Raw genomic sequence first — 16,845 nt, forward strand, 5'->3', positions numbered from 1 at the left:
ATGCATAAATGGCTGCTTTGGATTGGCTGTCGTCGCTTGCATTTCAGCTGGGTGAGTGATTTTCGGCACCCTCCCCCCCCAATTGCTCAGCAACTGGGCATTCCCCTCCAAAAAACAACTTTTGTCAATCCTCCCTCCAATAAGCTCAACAACTTTGGGCAATCTCCCCCACAAAAAGCTCAACAACTCTGTGCCATCTCCCCCTATTTTCTTTAAATCAGGGACTGTGATCTACTCACAGAATGAAAAACTGGCAGTGATCTACCCCTCTTGAAATCGTGCACAGATAAAGGAAAGAGGGAGGGGGCAGAGCCGAATGCTCCTTTTCACCTGCAGACGAAAATGAGCCCGCGATCGACTTCTAACAACTGGGGGTCAACCTGTCAATCGCAGTTGACCTGTTGGACACCCCTGCTTTAAACTTAATCCCCCAAAATAGGGGCATCTTATACACGAGGGCGTGTTATACACAGAAAAGTATGGTAGTTTGGTTCACAGTATTTAATTATCTTCTGCCTCCCCTCCCCCACACTCTCCAAGCCATACAAGTTAATTTCCTGTGAAGTTCCCATGGAACCCTGCCTGCACTTTCCTGTTCCTGTTCAATCCAGGAACCACTTGGATGGTTTATAGGCAGCTTCCATTGCACTTTTAACTTAAGTGTGGCTTACATAAAGATGCCACAGGTCACCAGTGAATCTTAGCAATGCAATATAAGATTTAGTAGATACAGAGTAAATAGCATTAGGGATTTGACTCTTGTGTGCATGAGGATAGTGCTAAAAGCAGATTGTTTACAATGGACCAAAAGGTCTAAAGGGTTTCCCCTTGTGAAAGCATCAGGTGATACTGTTCCATATAAGCAGTGCCAGTTGTAAATGTCACTTACGATGTACTCTGTAATAAGTGGAAATACTTGCAGGTGTTTTGCCAGAAGGGAATGCACAACAAGGACATGGTGTCTGTCTTGAGGTTGGCAAGACAACAGCTTCATTTGTAAGTGAGAATTTTTGGCAGATGTATTTGTACGCTAAGAGGACTTCAAATTTCACTCCTGTAGGGAGTCTCCTGTGATTCGTGGCTGCTTCTCTCCTATTCTAAGTGGCATTGCCAATGCAGAAACTACAAGGGCTCAGAATACCTTTTAGTAGCAGTGAGAGTCTAAGCTTCACTTTCCTCCTTTGAGGGTTGCCAACTGAAAAACACTTGTATGAATTTCTATGTCCAACCATGTCTCAGTGCAAACTAGCAAATGTGCAGGCTCCTGAGCCGGAGATTGTGGCAGCTTTGCTCCTACAATCATTTTGCTGCTGTGCTATGTTAAGCCAGAAACCCGGGTTTGGACGACACACTAAGCCAAACCATAGCAGCGTGCCTAAGGGCAGTTCTTACTCTTTTCTGTGGCTTTAGAGGCAGGTCTGCATGGCGGGTGGGTGGGGAAGGAATTGGATGGGGTGAGAGACCCTAAGGGGGCTCCAGTTACAGGTAGGTAGCCGTGTTGGTCTGCCATAGTCATAACAAAATAAAAAATAAAAAATAAAAATCCTTCCAGTAGCACCTTAGAGACCCACTAAGTTTGTTCTTGGTATGAGCTTTCGTGTGCATGCACACTTCTTCAGATAAGCTGTGATCTCCCCAGAGTCTTGTCCTCTGCTAGCTACAATGAACTGGTTGACTAGGTGGACTCTTGGGAAGTGGTGCAGCAGCCTGGACGCTCTCAGGAAGCCGCAATAAGCCTCCCCAGAATAGTCCTATTTGGCTCCTAAGTGACTGGCAGAGTTAGAAACAAGCAGTGCTTTCACTCCCAGATCAGTCCTCACAATTCTGCTGCTCACCCCATTATACCCTTGGAGCTGATGCCCATGCTCTTGCATGAGGAAAGGACAGCGGACCAACCCTTATTCAGGAAAGGGAAATATTATTATTATTATTATTATTATTATTATTATTATTATTATTATATTTATTTATTTATTTATTAAGTTATTTATACCCCGCCCATCTGGTTGGGTTTCCCCAGCCCCTCTGGGCGGGTTCCAACAAAATATTAAAATACAGTAGTCCAAACATTAAAAGCTTCCCTAAACAGGGCTGTCTTCAGATGTCTTCTAAAAGTCCGGTAGTTCTTGTTCTCTGGTGGGAGGGCGTTCCACAGGGTGGGTGCCACTACCGAGAAGGCCCTCTGCCTGGTTCCCTGTAACTTGGCTTCTTGCGGTGAGGGAACCGCAAGAAGGCCCTCGGCACTAGACCTCAGTGTCCGGGTAGAATGATGGGGGTGGAGACACTCCTTCAGGTATAATGGGCTGAGGCCATTTTGGGCTTTAAAGGTCAGCACCAACACTTTGAATTGTGCTCGGAAACATACTGGGAGCCAATGTAGGTGTTTGAAGACCGGTGTTATGTGGTCTCGGTAGCCGCTGCCAGTCACCAGTCTAGCTGCCGCATTCTGGATTGGTTGTAGTTTCCGGGTCACCTTCAAAGGTAGCCCCACATAGAGCGCATTGCAGTAGTCCAAGTGAGAGATAACTAGAGCACGCACCACTCTGGCGAGACGGTCCACGGGCAGGGAGAGTCTCAGCCTGCGTACCAGATGGAGCTGATAGACAGCTGCCCTGGACACAGAATTGACCTACACCTCCAAGGACAGCTGTGAGTCCAAAATGACTCCCAAGCTGCGCACCTGGTCCTTCAGGGGCACAGTTACCCCATTCAGGACCAGGGAGCCCTCCACACCTGCCCACCTCCGGTCCCCCCAAAACAGTACTTCTGTCTTGTCAGGATTCAATCTTAATCTGTAGGTGAGGATGGTCTCTTCCAACCCCTTCCTCTTTTCCTGCAAGGGTATGGTGATTTCTGGTAGAACTTTTTCCTGCCTTGTGTGCTCATTCGATATGTCTGTAGTTAAAACTAGGATTGCCATTGATGTAAAGGCAGAGTTTGCTCTATGGAACAGTCTTGATTTTTAAGATCTTTCTTACAGACTGTGCTCCAGGCTCTGTCTTATATGAAAAATACGCTGCTGGTTACAAATAAGCCAAACAACACTTCAGCATTCCTAGGTAGCCCAATTGTTCATCTGAATGTAACTCTTAGATGATGGTGATGATTATTATTATTTTACAAAATTACAGAACTCTGGTAAGTATGACAAGTTCTAGGTGTGTAAAGGAATTGGATTTGGTCCTCAATAGGAAACACAAAAAAAATATTATTAGGAAAGGTGATTGTGGTACTTTAAGCTGGCTTTCTTAATTCATACCAGGGGTTCCTTAGATAAGAAAATGCCTACCTTTTTAATACACCAAGTGTGTGTAGCTAAAAATTGGAATCCTCTCAAACCTTGACTCCTTGGTACATAACGAATGTACTTAGGGAATATTTCACTGCGTTCAGAATCATGGTCGTTTAACAGCATTTGATTACTTGTGATTGGCATTACAAACTGATTTTCAGTAGAAGTTTCATTTTTGTAATTACTGGTAACCTAATAATGGTTGTCAACGTTTCTAGGAACAGAAAAACAATTGGCTTCCATTTTAAATAAGAGGTTGAATTTGTTGCCGTAGGTGTGTTTATATAAATGTTTCTGTCTCTCTTTTTAGGTTGGGAACTATAAGCGGACAGTGAAACGCATTGATGATGGTCATAGACTTTGCAGTGATCTTATGAACTGCATTCATGAGCGTGCAAGGATAGAAAAGGGCTATGCACAGCAGCTCACTGAATGGGCGAAAAGGTGGAGACAACTTGTAGAAAAGGGTAAAGGGATTTTTTTCTCTATTTTGCATGTTTATGTTTTCTGTATTGATGGCAGTGTGCAAGTCCACTTTATTACTTAGGAGATCTTAGCGTGTTAGTAGGAAGCACTGAAAAAAGGACAGTAACCCTGGATACCATCCTTTTTCCAAAATGTCAGCGAGTACTGTAGCTGTTAGTCCAGATTTCAAAATCCATCCATCTTTTTTAAACACAAGTGATTTGGTAGTTTACTTAAGTCTAGCTATCCTTAATTAATTTAAAAAGGTGAAATAATAGAGCCCAACAAGCTATGAAAAACACAAATATAGGTCCTGGAGTTGATTTCTAAGGTTTAAGAGGGAAAAGAATAGAGTGAATGCAAGTTCAATCATAATGGGTACTTAAAAATATATACCTGTTATATTCTTGGACCAAAGGGCCAGCTACTGCCCTCAGACTGATACAGATCACATGGAAATACCATAAATAACTTGATGTTTGGGGAAACTGTTTTTGGACTGCATATTTGTATCTATTATCTGCTTATAGCTCCAGCACATGCTTCTCACAGTGTTATGAGCTTTTATAATCTTAGCTTGCATTTTTGTGCTTATTTTTATTTAGCAGACCATTAGGTAGGTGGCAGAAAGGGTTCCCTGATTCTTGTTTTGGGTAGGGATTGACAATTAAATAGTATTTAAGTTTATCTGACCAGTCTTATGGTGTTGCTGCTTAATGCCAGAGTGGTGTTATAGGATTTGTCATATAGGGTTTGATCCTGATTGAAAGAACTGACCTAGCCTGCGTTACTGAAATCTTGGTGGGTGATGTGGAAGGCATTGACCACCCTCTGCATTTCAGTGTCTCTGCATGGTCTCAGGTGGTGTGTTAAGGACCCCCTGGCTTATTCTGCGGAACCACAATATACACACTAGGTGTTGTCAGGCCTCTGCATGTTCACAGTAAACCATTAACTGCTTTATTGTGAAGTGAATGTAGTCACAATAGTCCAGATGTTTTTGGCCTACAACTCCCATGATCCCTAGCTAGCAGGACCAGTGGTTAGGGATGATGGGAATTGTAGTCTCAAAAACATCTGGATGGCCGAGGTTGAGGAAGCCTGCTATAGTCCTCCCTTAAAAACTCAGGATAGTGTGAGAAAAATGACTTCATTGGCTGCTTTCCCCCATCTTTGTGTTCAGGGCCACAGTATGGTACTGTTGAAAAGGCTTGGCATGCATTTATGTCCGAGGCTGAAAAGGTGAGTGAACTACACATAGAAGTAAAAAGTGCCCTAATGAATGAAGACTTCGAAAAGATAAAGAACTGGCAGAAGGAGGCATTTCACAAGCAAATAATGGGTGGATTTAAGGAAACCAAAGAAGCTGAAGATGGATTTAGGAAAGCTCAGAAACCATGGGCCAAAAAGCTAAAAGAGGTAAGCGATTGTTATGTACTGGGTGTTCCTTGCAACTTTTCCCACAATTCCACCTCTCCGTGCTCTTGTATCCATGCTGCATTGGGTGCTTTCACATAGAATCATAGAATTAAAGTGTTGAAAGTGACCCCAAGGGTCATCTAGTCCAACCCTCTGCAATGCAGGAATCTCAGCTAAAGCATCCAGCACAGATGACCATCCAACCTGTGCTTAAAAACCTCCAGTGACGGGGTCTGCCACCTTCTGAGAGAGCCCACTCCACTGTTGCTCATGTCCCCTCCTTGCTTTCTGGTCTTTGAAGCAGAGAGACACAGTAGGCTGGACTGACCCCAAACTGAAGACTGTTGATCTCTTTCCAGGAAGAACTGAATGTTGCAGAAGGACATCCTTGCATCCAGTTCTCCCTCTTCTTTCATCTTTTCCCCTGCCCATAGTGTGCTGTTTCTTGACTGGAGAATGCAGCAGGGCCCTGTGCCTTCCTCAAGAATATCTTCTTTCCTCCTGGTGAGAGCGAAAGTCAGTAATGAAGTAATGTTGCAGCAGTTGGCTCCACTGCTATTTTTCTCACTCTCTAGGAAAATTGCGGCCAATTCTCATTTCCCTCTGGTCTTAAAGCCAACAGAGAGCCAAACATGCTTAAGTCCTTGACTACAAGATTGGAAACAGCCACTGAAGTCTCATTTCCATCTTGTATGAGCAAACAGTTCTCCAGTGTCTGTGCTGAGGGAATGCTTGCAGGGTAGCTGCTCACACATAGGCTTTTCCCCTGCAAACATATATACTAACTTTTGGGTGTCCAGGGGCAGAGCCAGTGGAATACCTCATGACGGGGCCAGGACCAGCAACAGGGCTGTGTTAACTACACAAGGACCTCTTCACGTGTATAATGTGTGAAAGGGTATTTATTGGCGCCTCAATTTTGCTCCTTTATTAAACAACCGCTGTACTTTTCAGCAATATAATTATCAGGTTATCGAAAGATATTTTGATACTTCCTTAAGTCCTCCAACAATATTTCCCCTCAAACTTTCTAATCTATGTTGGGTGCTTATAGTGATGCTGTACAAAGATGAAATTATTGTTAAAACGTGTCACTTAGGTCGAAGCTGCTAAGAAAGCATATCATGTGGCCTGCAAGGAAGAAAAGCTGGCCGTGTCCAGAGAGACTAATAGCAAAGCTGACCCAGCCCTGAATCCAGAACAACTGAAGAAACTGCAGGACAAAGTTGATAAAAGTAAACAGGATGTGCTTAAGGTAAACTGTGTTCTGAACACAGGACTTTACAAGCATTTCTTCCAGGGTGGAAAAATGGAAATACTACTCTGTAGATTAGTAAATATACGTGATCCCAGCACAAGAGTAAAAAATTGTCATCTTCTGTCTCATATTATTAGTATCCTTATTCTATTAAAATTAGGGTATTTAGAGCATACATGTGCACACTTTCACTCTCGCTTTGTTGTTCAATTGTATGTAGTGTTCTTCTCTTCCTATTGCAGTCTAGATAATGCCAGTAGCAGTGTGTGTGTGTGTGTGTGTGTGTGTGTGTGTGTGAACTATATATTGCACCTCTGAGAGTGCTCTAAAAATTCTTGGGTGAGAGAGCCCCAGCAGAGATTTGAAATCACAGAACATGCAGCAAAGGAAAGCATGGAAATAGTCGGTTAGACCTTTAAAATTCCCCCTTCTAAGTTGCTTCCAAAGTTACCCACTTCCATTAGCATAGAAAAAGACCACACATTCGGTAAGTTAAACATGGCTTCCTTAAAAACTCTGCAAAGAAAAGAGCAGCAAGAAAAGATATCGAAACATAAAGATGGTTGATTCACACGGTGGAAAGAGAATGATGATAGAAAGTGGAAGACTGAAGAGTTTGCTAGTCCTTCCTCCCAAGGTGAGGGTGTCTTTCCTAGCTAAGCCTGGCACGACTGCTTCCTCTATGGTCTTCACCCCTCCATGCATTACCGTAATTAAGAGTTAAGCATGTTGGTTATATGAGGCTAATTTATTCCACAGGATTAAGGGCTATAGATACTCAAATTTTTATAAATAGTAATACATGATGAGAAACTATGCTTTATCGCACAGCCAGAGACTGAAGTGAGGCAGTCAGCACTCAATTAGAACTGTACTAATGGGAGACAAAATAGAAAATTCTTTCCAGTAGCACCTTAGAGACCAACTGAGTTTGTTCTTGGTATGAGCTTTCGTGTGCATGCACACTTCTTCAGATACACTGAAACAGAAGTCACCAGATCCTTAAATATAGTGAGGGAGTGGGGAGGGGTATTACTCAGAAGGGTAATACCTTTTGAGTAATACTCACTCCCTCACTATATTTAAGGATCAGGTGACTTCTGTTTCAGTGTATCTGAAGAAGTGTGCATGCACACGAAAGCTCATACCAAGAACAAACTCAGTTGGTCTCTAAGGTGCTACTGGAAAGAATTTTCTATTTTGCTTCGACTATGGCAGACCAACACGGCTACCCACCTGTAACTGGAATAATGGGAGACAGTTTGCCAAACTTGAGCCAGGATATCTTAGTGGCATCCACCTGTAGACCTAACCTTAGCTCAGCTCTTCTGAGTCATCTGTGAGCAATCCAGTGCAGGAAGGTTTGTCTTGCCTGTGCCATAGCCACCTTGTTCAGACCTATTTCCCCAATTAGCTCATCTAATTTGGATTTGTTTGTTTGTTTGTTTGTCTTTAAGACGAGAGAAAAGTATGAAAAGGCTCTGAAAGACCTGGACAATGCAACACCTCAATATATGGAAAATATGGAGCAGGTTTTTGAGCAGTGTCAGCAGTTTGAGGAAAGACGTATCCGTTTCTTCCGAGAAGTGTTGTTGGAAGTTCAGAAACATCTTGACTTGTCTACTGTTCCAGGGTAAATGTGTAAGATGAAAGCCGTTACATACAAAAGTTGTCTTCGCGTGAAATAATATAACAGTAAATTATGGTAGCATAGCTCACTATTTAAAGAATATAGATTGGGGTGACATAACCTATATTCAAACATTTTTCTGTTGAATTTACTGACTTCTGAAGAAGATTATAGGAAGACACCAACCTTGTTGTGATTTTCACAAGCTAGTGATTGTGACTGGCTTCATTTTAAAAGCTACCAGTGATTTTTCTCTTAGTGTTTCACTTCAAGAGATCTTAGTTGATTTGGTTAAATCTGCATAAATTTGAAGATTCAGTAAGGAAAAAGTCTTCTTAGGAAGCATGTACCATCCTGGGTGTAACCCTCCTTTGTTAAAGAGAAGGAGGCATGCTACTTCCAAAAAGGGGTCTCCCGCTGTAGTTAGTACTTTTTGAAACTGCTTGTTTGTTTATTAAGTAGAAAGTAACAATTAGAAAACATGATGTTGACAAGCTAGGAACAGAATGGTAAATATTAATAAATGTGATTTAATTTAGTTAACAATACTAACAGGCTTATTAAGGAATAAATAAATCATAAAACAGATATAAATGTAATAATTATAAATAGTATTAAATGCATATGCTTTATAACGTTATGATAATGGTCTACCCCAAATTTTATGCTCATAACATTCCCAAAAGGATTGTTTGTTTCTTTATTACTCCACCCTTCACCACACGGTCCAAGAATGAGTAACAGCAGTTTATTTATAGAATATTAAGATCGTTTTTAAACAAATACAACCCAAAGGTGAGTCCCCTGTGTGGGAGATATAGGTAGGTAGAGTGTTTTATTAAAGTACCTTTAATAAAGTAATTAAAATAATTTTAAAAATTATGCAGGGCAATGTTATAAAGGCTTTTAATAGATTAGTCGGCTAGACGGTTGTAAAGATCAACTTGAGTGAGTTTATGACAATGGGAGGGTAGAGGGTATTTTCTCTAGAAAAACTTCCAACTCCTTGACGCGCAGCGGGAATTATTTAAGCAGAGTTTTCATTGAAACAAATAAAAACTTTCATTAAGCTTAAAATAAACTTCTTCTTAAAAATAGTTCACATATAGAATACAGGCTCTTCTGTATACTGGCGCACACACACTGAGGCACAACACTAATCTTTCCATTGAGGAAAAACCAATTGTATGACAGTGTTATATACAACCTATCCTATCCCCAAAGACAGATAGGTAAAGGAATTAAAATCTTAAATACTTCTAAATACAATTGGTCGCTGAAAGATGCCCTTGCTCACACCCAGCTTCAAAGTGGTTCCCCCCCCAAATATTATTCATCAACTGCTTATACTCCTCTAGAAAATATGTTTAACAGCTAAAAAACATGCAGCAGATTTTTATTTTTTTTTGCTTATTATTACTTGATTAAACTATAAAGTAAACTTCTTATTTTTAGGATTTTTCTCCCCCTCAGTTGTCAGGCTAAAATGGATGCAGGTATGTTGCTAGACTCAGTTTTATCACTGAAGTGTGCAGTGCAGTAGTGCAAGCACTGACCCAATCCCCTTGTTAGTAAAAAAACAGCCTGTGTGTTAAACATTTGTCAAATGTTTCTCTCTGCTAGTTCATATTTAAGTAGTAATGCCATATAGTAAGTCTGTTGGTGCTACAGTGAAATGCCTAGTATAGATGTGCAGATCTAATAACAGAATTCACCTTGCCCTTGGGAAATACTCTCATAATAAAGTTTGCACTAATTTTACAGTTGATCTGTTTTGTGCTTTCCATCCAGATTGACTAATGTGGGCTGAAGCAACAAAGTTCTCTCTTTTAGTTGATGATGAATATGTTTAACTGCATATAAAAGGTTAATATTTTTGTTAAAACAGTGGTATGAAAATATTATCAGCTGTTTATAGATCTGATTAAAAAGATACTACTTCATTTTCTCTCTCCTACATGTCTGTATTGTACTGAACTTCTTGCAGACGTTATATAATAATACCTAGGCAAAACATTGTATAGTTGAAACCTTTCTGATTTGCTCATTGCAACTTCTAAATCAGTATGTATTACTTAACAGCTATAAAAATATCTATCGTGAATTGGAGCAGAACATCAAAGCAGCGGATACCGTTGAAGATCTGAGGTGGTTTAGAGCTAATCATGGTCCAGGCATGTCCATGAACTGGCCCCAGTTTGAGGTAAGGACTTTATCATCTATTGCAGCCTTTTTTCTGGTTGGACTACAAAATGGTGCTGGCATGCCCCCACCCTCAGTGGGGAAAAAGGCACCTACATCTTCCATGGCTGCCACACTCTCACAGAGGGAAGCTCTTTGTGACTCTCCTCTCTTTGGAATGGGTGGCAGGAGGGTGGCTGTCTTCCAGGGAAATGTGGATATGTTGAAGGAGGCATGTTCAGTGTACGAGAGGCTATGCTAGTGCAAAGAGGAACTGAGTAAGAATAGCAGACTAATTTTGAAATAACAATTACTGGACATTTGCCAGGTATCATAGGAGCGACTGGTGGGCAGAAGGCAACCCCTGTTGTAACGTTTCTGTATTCAGAATTAACCAGCAGTTTTATGGTTCTGGTTGTGACTTAGCTAGTTGAGAGATTCTCCTTTGGAATCCTGATCATATTTGGCTCACGTACTTATTTAGAAGAGTACACTACGAATTAAATAAGTTAAATATTATCCTCATGTTGCTGTTTTATTTTAGAGTGGTGTGAAATCTATGCCCTTTTTAAATGGCTTCCAATACAAATGCATTACAGCATTCAGTGTAAGCTACAGCAGATCTTTTTACCAAAGACCCTATGTGAAAAAGCATGTAAGAAACCAAAGTGCTGCCATGTACTATTAGGATAATGTTAGCAAATTATTGCTGCCTTGATAATGTTTCTTCATTGTGAGCTAGATATTATGCAAATAGTAATTTAACACTGCTTTATGCTATTTTTTAAGACTGTTGTAAGAAGGTTATGTAGTTGCAGATATTTACATTTCTGGCAAGAGAACTATGGATTTATCTTACCTGGACTCAACCACAATTGCATTTTAGAAATTCCATTTTGAAATTATTATAATTTACTACCCACCCTTTGCCCTAAGGCCCCGGGGCAGGTTACAAAAAATAAACCAATGTTTAAAACATTATTTAAAATCAGCTGGATTGATAAAATACTCTTCAGTTTTTCTAGTATTCTTCTTCTTGGTGGAATAAAGCTGGAAAATGGATTTAAACTTAAGGCTTCAATCTTTTGCACACTTACCCAGAGTAAACTTCACTGAATACAATCAGGCCTACTTCTGCGTAAACACTCAGAGAACTGTGCTATAAATTATACTAATATATGTTCTGTACATATTCTGTGTTGGGTATGCAATTGTGAAGCACTATCCAAAATGGAAATTACATGTTATAGATGTGATGTTATAGCTTGTTTCCCCATCTGTTCTACTGTTTGCATTTAATTTTTTTTGCTTTAAACTCTAAGCTGGAAGCTTCTTCTTTTTTTTTTTTTTTAAATGAATGACAGGCTTTAAAATGGTTAAAATAAAATGCTCTCCTAACAAATACTGTATGTTTATTTTTCATGCAACAAGGATGAAGTAAGTTTTTTTCCAGATTTACTTACAGCTAATTCTATAACTCAGACTGCCTAAATGGTCATTAAAACATGTCAAATGACACAAGCTATTTGTACAATTTTCTTTGTGAATGGTTACTTCCTGTGTACCGTGTACGTAATTTTCCTTGCTACTTAGAAACAATTTTCAATTGAGGAATTTTAATTTCTTCCAAGGATTTAAGAAATAATTTGAATTAAGGTAGTTTGGAGGAAGCAACAGCTGTGAGATCAAAGCTTTTCCAGAAGCTAGAGTTTTTGTTGAGAAAGTAAAACAAAAAGCTAGGTTAGCTCATATTTAATTATATACTGCCTTTCTGCCAAGGCACCCAGAAAAGGTGCCCCAGAGTGGGGAGGTGTAGAGAGGGATGAAAAATAAGGCAGCACTGATTCAGAGAAGGCTGCATAGTGGACCTTTGGCATTTAGTATGAGGAAAGAGGGACATGAAGCAGTCGAAGCTGGAAAGCTGCAAGCTCTTTTGAGCAGGGTTTACCATTGCAAAGTGCTGCACAGATACACTGATGGTCAGAAAACAGTGGGTTATATCTTTGCTTCCTTCTGCTCTATCTGAAACCGTGAAATGCTAGTGTCAGGATAAAATCCAAGAGGTTGAAAGGGAAGACTTTCCTTGACCACAGTGAGGCTTCACTATGTGGTGACAACTGAGTGTAGGGATGCAGAAAATACACCCAAAGCTGGAAGTCTAGTCAGACTATATATCCTAACCAAACCCTCTGAAATTGCTTAAAATTCAGAGGTACAAAAATGGGCACCTGGCTGGGAATTTGGAAAGCTGATTTAGCAGAGTGCCCTCGTAGCAAGGCAGCCCTGGATTCATCTGATTTCAGGCATCTATCATCAGTTATAGTTTAGGAAACAATGGCTCTCCAAAGAGTGAACTAGTCCTGAAATTACCATTTCCAGGTGAATCTTAACGGAAGGATTGCCTTAAAATGGTTTATTATGCTACAGTGCTACTTATAAGGACTCTTAAACTTTACTCTCCATAGCCAATTCGGCAGCAATGCAGTGTTGCCTTGACTGAACTAGGAAAAGAAGGAAAATTAAGCTTTAGCAATTCCAGGAAATCCCAAGTTGGGTATAAAGTGGGACATTAAAAAGATTGTGTCACTGAGAACATGGGGCAAAGGCATTTTGTCCTTGTTTGCTAGATTTTGCCAGCATATGTTGCCCGACAATGAATTCCTCCAGGCTAAGGTGACAGGGTGGTTGTTGTTCTTTTTATACCACCCTTCATCCAAAGACCACAGGGTGGTTTACAATATAAAACCTCAAAAATACATACCATTGTATGTAAGGTAAAGCAATAACCTCCCCCTCAGTTATTATTAGCTATAATACAAATATTAATGACATACAACTAGAATCAGGGTTAAGACACACAAAGGACATTGCCCCTTTGACCGCAGAGTGGGGGTTGGTCTCTGGAAATAAGCTGATGCAAAACGCCTTTTCTCACTTACATTTTCTAGGACTGGTCAGCTGATCTGAATCGCACTCTTAGTAGAAGAGAGAAGAAGAAAGCTACAGATGGGGTAACTCTGACTGGTATTAACCAGACAGAACCAGTTCCACAGCACAACAAAAACAGCAGGTACATGATCATGAGCCCATTATCTTTTAGCACTAATTGCTGAGTATCAAATGGTCGTATTTTGGATCATACTGGAAATAATGTAGTTTTGGAAAATTAGTCTAGGCTCTATTCAGACATATTTCCCCATAAGGAGCGATTGGGAGTGGGCTTGAGCTGACATGTTTATTCCTGGGCCCCTCTCCTGCTCCCTTACTATGGGAAGAAGTGAATGACTGACTGAACTGGGAGATGTTGCAGTAGTTTGGATATGGGATTTAGTGCCCATACAGAAGATTTGCTATGAGAAATTAGGCATTGGTCATTCACTTATGAAATTGCTTAGAACTAGGTATAGCTGCGGTATAATAGAAGCTTTAAAGAACTTTTAGTACAGCTTTGAAAGGTAGCATCTGTTTCTGGGATTTGTTGTTCTGGGATTTTTGCAGTTAAAGTTTGACCAGCTGAGGTAACAGATAAGGAGTAGTGAATCTTTTTTTTTTAGCTCAAGGGTTGTTTTTCTTCATAAGCAGTCTTCATGGGGTTGGGGTGGGGATGTGGCACTCTAGGCTATGTTGCAGTTACATATTAGGTTTCTGCAGACAAAGCTCTCCACCCAGAGGGTTTAGCGCATTTCAAGGGCATATTCCAGCTAAGCCAAAACTCTCAAGGAGGCACAGAGCTGAGCTGGTGGTGAGGGATGTGAAATGGGGAAAGAGCAAGATAAAAGGGCCCAGAGTGTCACCTAAGGGCTCTCGGCCTGAGATTCCTCTGCTCCGAAAACGATGGACACTGCCAGTTTTGGTTCCTCTCAAATGCAGACTTTGCTCAGCTGAGCCATAGAGCAGGAGAAAAAACTTTTGGCTCAGCAGCAAGCGTGACCAATTCCCAGGGATGATCAGCAACATATAGTGTTTGAAAGATCCCCCCCCACCTTCCATAAAGGAACAATATTTTTTCTATCCTAAATAGTAAGCAGTCATTGATAAGGTGTTGTCTTCAGATACATTCATTTGCCAATAATTCAGGAATGCTTCTACTTCCAGATCCATAATATTGATGAGAATGGTGAACCAATTATTTACCACGAGTTAGAGACGGGGGCATAGGACTGAAATATTTGAGGGAGCAGATAAAAAATTGTAGGCCAAAGATTTAGCCACCTCTAACATGGTCATACTAAGGACCTGTTAAAACAGATGCTTCGCTGTCCTCACCTGTCTGCCTGTGTGGGGATACCAGGCAAACATGGATTCCGGATATTATCCGTAAGGGAGGTGCTGCTGCTAGTGCTCCAGTAACACCCTAAGATACCCATGTGGATGTGTCATAGAGACTGGTTGAGACTGGGCTCCTTCGGAAGGAAGGGTGGGATATAAATTTAATAAATAAATTACGTTGGAGTAAAACATATTGTATGAACTAGCATTGTTACCAATTCTTGTTTGTGGCATTACGAGTCAGACACTCGTTTATCCAGTATGTACAGTACAGGAAGGGTTGGCTCTGTTATGTATTATAAAGTACATATTTCTCCAGTAGTTCAAAATGAGGGGGCGGGGCAGGGGGACTGAACTTTATCAGTAATGAGGGTGAACAGTGGAGGACTTGGACATACACTCCAACTCATTTACAGGCTGCCCTGTGCTGTACCATAAATCAGGGAATGGTCATATACAGTGGTACCCCGGGTTAGGTAAGCGATCCGTTCCGGGTCACGCTATGTAACATGGGCGTGCGTATCACAAACGCACAAAAAAAAACCCCAGAAGAAGTGCAATTTGAGAGCTTCTGTGCATCCGGGGGTCATGCGCGCTCTGGAAACACTTCTGGGTTGCGGGCGTTCACAACTCGAACGTCCGCTACACGGGGGGTGCGTAACCCAGGGTTCCACTGTAAATCCCATTGTGTGTGAATATCATACTCTAATAAGCATATGGCTCTTAACAAGTTTTAGTTTGTTTTATTATGTTTTATTCTTAGTTCTGCTGTGAGAAATAAACTCTCCATGGGAACATATTTAACTTATACATAATTCCCACATCCCTTAACCTTGGTCTATCCATCTCACCCCCAAAATAACATTAGGGTATGTTACAGCCGTCCTGTGTGTGTTAGGCTTGTCTGAGTGGTGACTTCAGTATGTAAACATGCACTGTAACCTTTAAAATGGTATTAATTGCTGTACTTTCTAGAGTCCTTGCTATCAAGACTGATTTGGAGCGCACGGCCCACTTTGTGCACTCCATACTTCCCTGGCTAGTGCTAACTATGATTTGATGTGAATCAGAATCAGTGTATCCATTCTTATTGCTAAGCATTATTTGCTCAGAAACCAGCTTGAAACTGGGATCCTAGGCTGGCTTCTATAGTGGCAGGTCAGACACTTGTGACACTGAATCTTAAGTGTGTCTGTAGCGAAATAAGTTGGAAATGGCTTAGGCAGAATGGGAGTTGTGTTTTCATTTTAAGGAAGTGTTGGAAAGGTAAGGCATCCAAAGAGAAGGATGTGCATGGCTCTCTTAATAATTGCATGTATATTGACTCTGTGAAATGGTAGGGTCACCTTCATGATTTTTCTCTCCCAAATAGCAGTGTTAGTGTTCCGGGTGACACAGTGCAGTCAGTTCAGTCAAGTTACAATCCCTTTGAAGATGAAGAGGATACTGGAAGTACTGTCAGTGAAAAGGAGGACAATAAAATCAAAAAGTTGGTGAAAGACGGTTCTCAAACTGTTTTTTATACTTACACTTTTCCTATCCAGGGTTTCCAACTCCGGGTTTCTACAAAAGCCTTATGTTGCACAATGCATGAAGTCCTTGTTGAACGGTTATTTTGTTGCAAACCCGACTAACCTCCCAATGCTCCTTCACTGTTTTGTTTTCTGGTTGGTTTTCCTTCACTGGTTCCACAAAAGTTAACTGTGGTCATGTGCTTTGAAACTACTGCTGGATCTTTGCTACTGGCTGTGCTCACTAGGTGTTCCCCCCTCCCCTTTCTCACCGTTTAATGTTTTCCCCCCCTCAAATGAATATGTTGGCCTTGATGTTTCTCTTGGTGGTAAATAACCTCTATGTTCACTCTTATTGTCTCTAAGGGCACTGTTATGTGAAAATGGGCAAAGCACGGCATTGCTAAGCAGGTGCCCCTGGTGGCGCAGCGCTGATGATTCTAGATATCCCACCCCCTGCCAAGCTACTGTCAGGGAAGCTAACAGAATTTTTCTTGTGTGTTTAGTGTTAGCAGCTCGGAGAAAAACCAAAGTTACTCGGCGGACTGGTCTGATGAGGAGACCAACAATCCTTTTTCATCCAATGATGCTCCACCAGAAACAAATCCATTTGATGAGGATACTTCCCCTACAATGGAAGTTAGAGTACGGGCATTGTATGACTATGAGGGTCAAGAGCTTGATGAACTCAGTTTCAAGACTGGTAAATACCCTTTACTTTTTTCCTGCCATAAAAAGATGCAAGGCAGGATTGGCCCAAAACAAATTAGCTGCCTGAAACAGAATAGCAAATGGCAAAGGTACATAGGAATCAGTGCCA

At 41.0% G+C, this 16,845-nt stretch overlaps 1 protein-coding gene across 8 annotated transcripts in view; it reads left to right on the forward strand.

Moving 5' to 3' along the window:
* The window catches only part of PACSIN2 (protein kinase C and casein kinase substrate in neurons 2), a 46,616-nt gene that overhangs the window by 27,061 nt on the left and 2,710 nt on the right, over positions 1-16,845 (forward strand). For 3 of the 8 annotated variants that reach the window (XM_033148323.1, XM_033148322.1, XM_033148324.1), the window contains exons 3-11: positions 3,603-3,759; positions 4,941-5,176; positions 6,276-6,431; positions 7,892-8,067; positions 10,147-10,267; positions 11,677-11,682; positions 13,194-13,315; positions 15,887-16,003; positions 16,532-16,728. In XM_033148323.1, the coding sequence (XP_033004214.1) occupies positions 3,603-3,759; positions 4,941-5,176; positions 6,276-6,431; positions 7,892-8,067; positions 10,147-10,267; positions 11,677-11,682; positions 13,194-13,315; positions 15,887-16,003; positions 16,532-16,728 (1,288 nt within the window). The remainder of the gene's footprint in view (positions 1-3,602; positions 3,760-4,940; positions 5,177-6,275; positions 6,432-7,891; positions 8,068-10,146; positions 10,268-11,676; positions 11,683-13,193; positions 13,316-15,886; positions 16,004-16,531; positions 16,729-16,845) is intronic. The other 5 variants (XM_033148325.1, XM_033148329.1, XM_033148326.1 and 2 more) reach the window with 5 other exon arrangements.

The sequence above is a fragment of the Lacerta agilis genome, chromosome 5, assembly GCF_009819535.1.
Source record: "Lacerta agilis isolate rLacAgi1 chromosome 5, rLacAgi1.pri, whole genome shotgun sequence".
In the NCBI taxonomy this organism is placed as follows: domain Eukaryota; kingdom Metazoa; phylum Chordata; class Lepidosauria; order Squamata; family Lacertidae; genus Lacerta; species Lacerta agilis.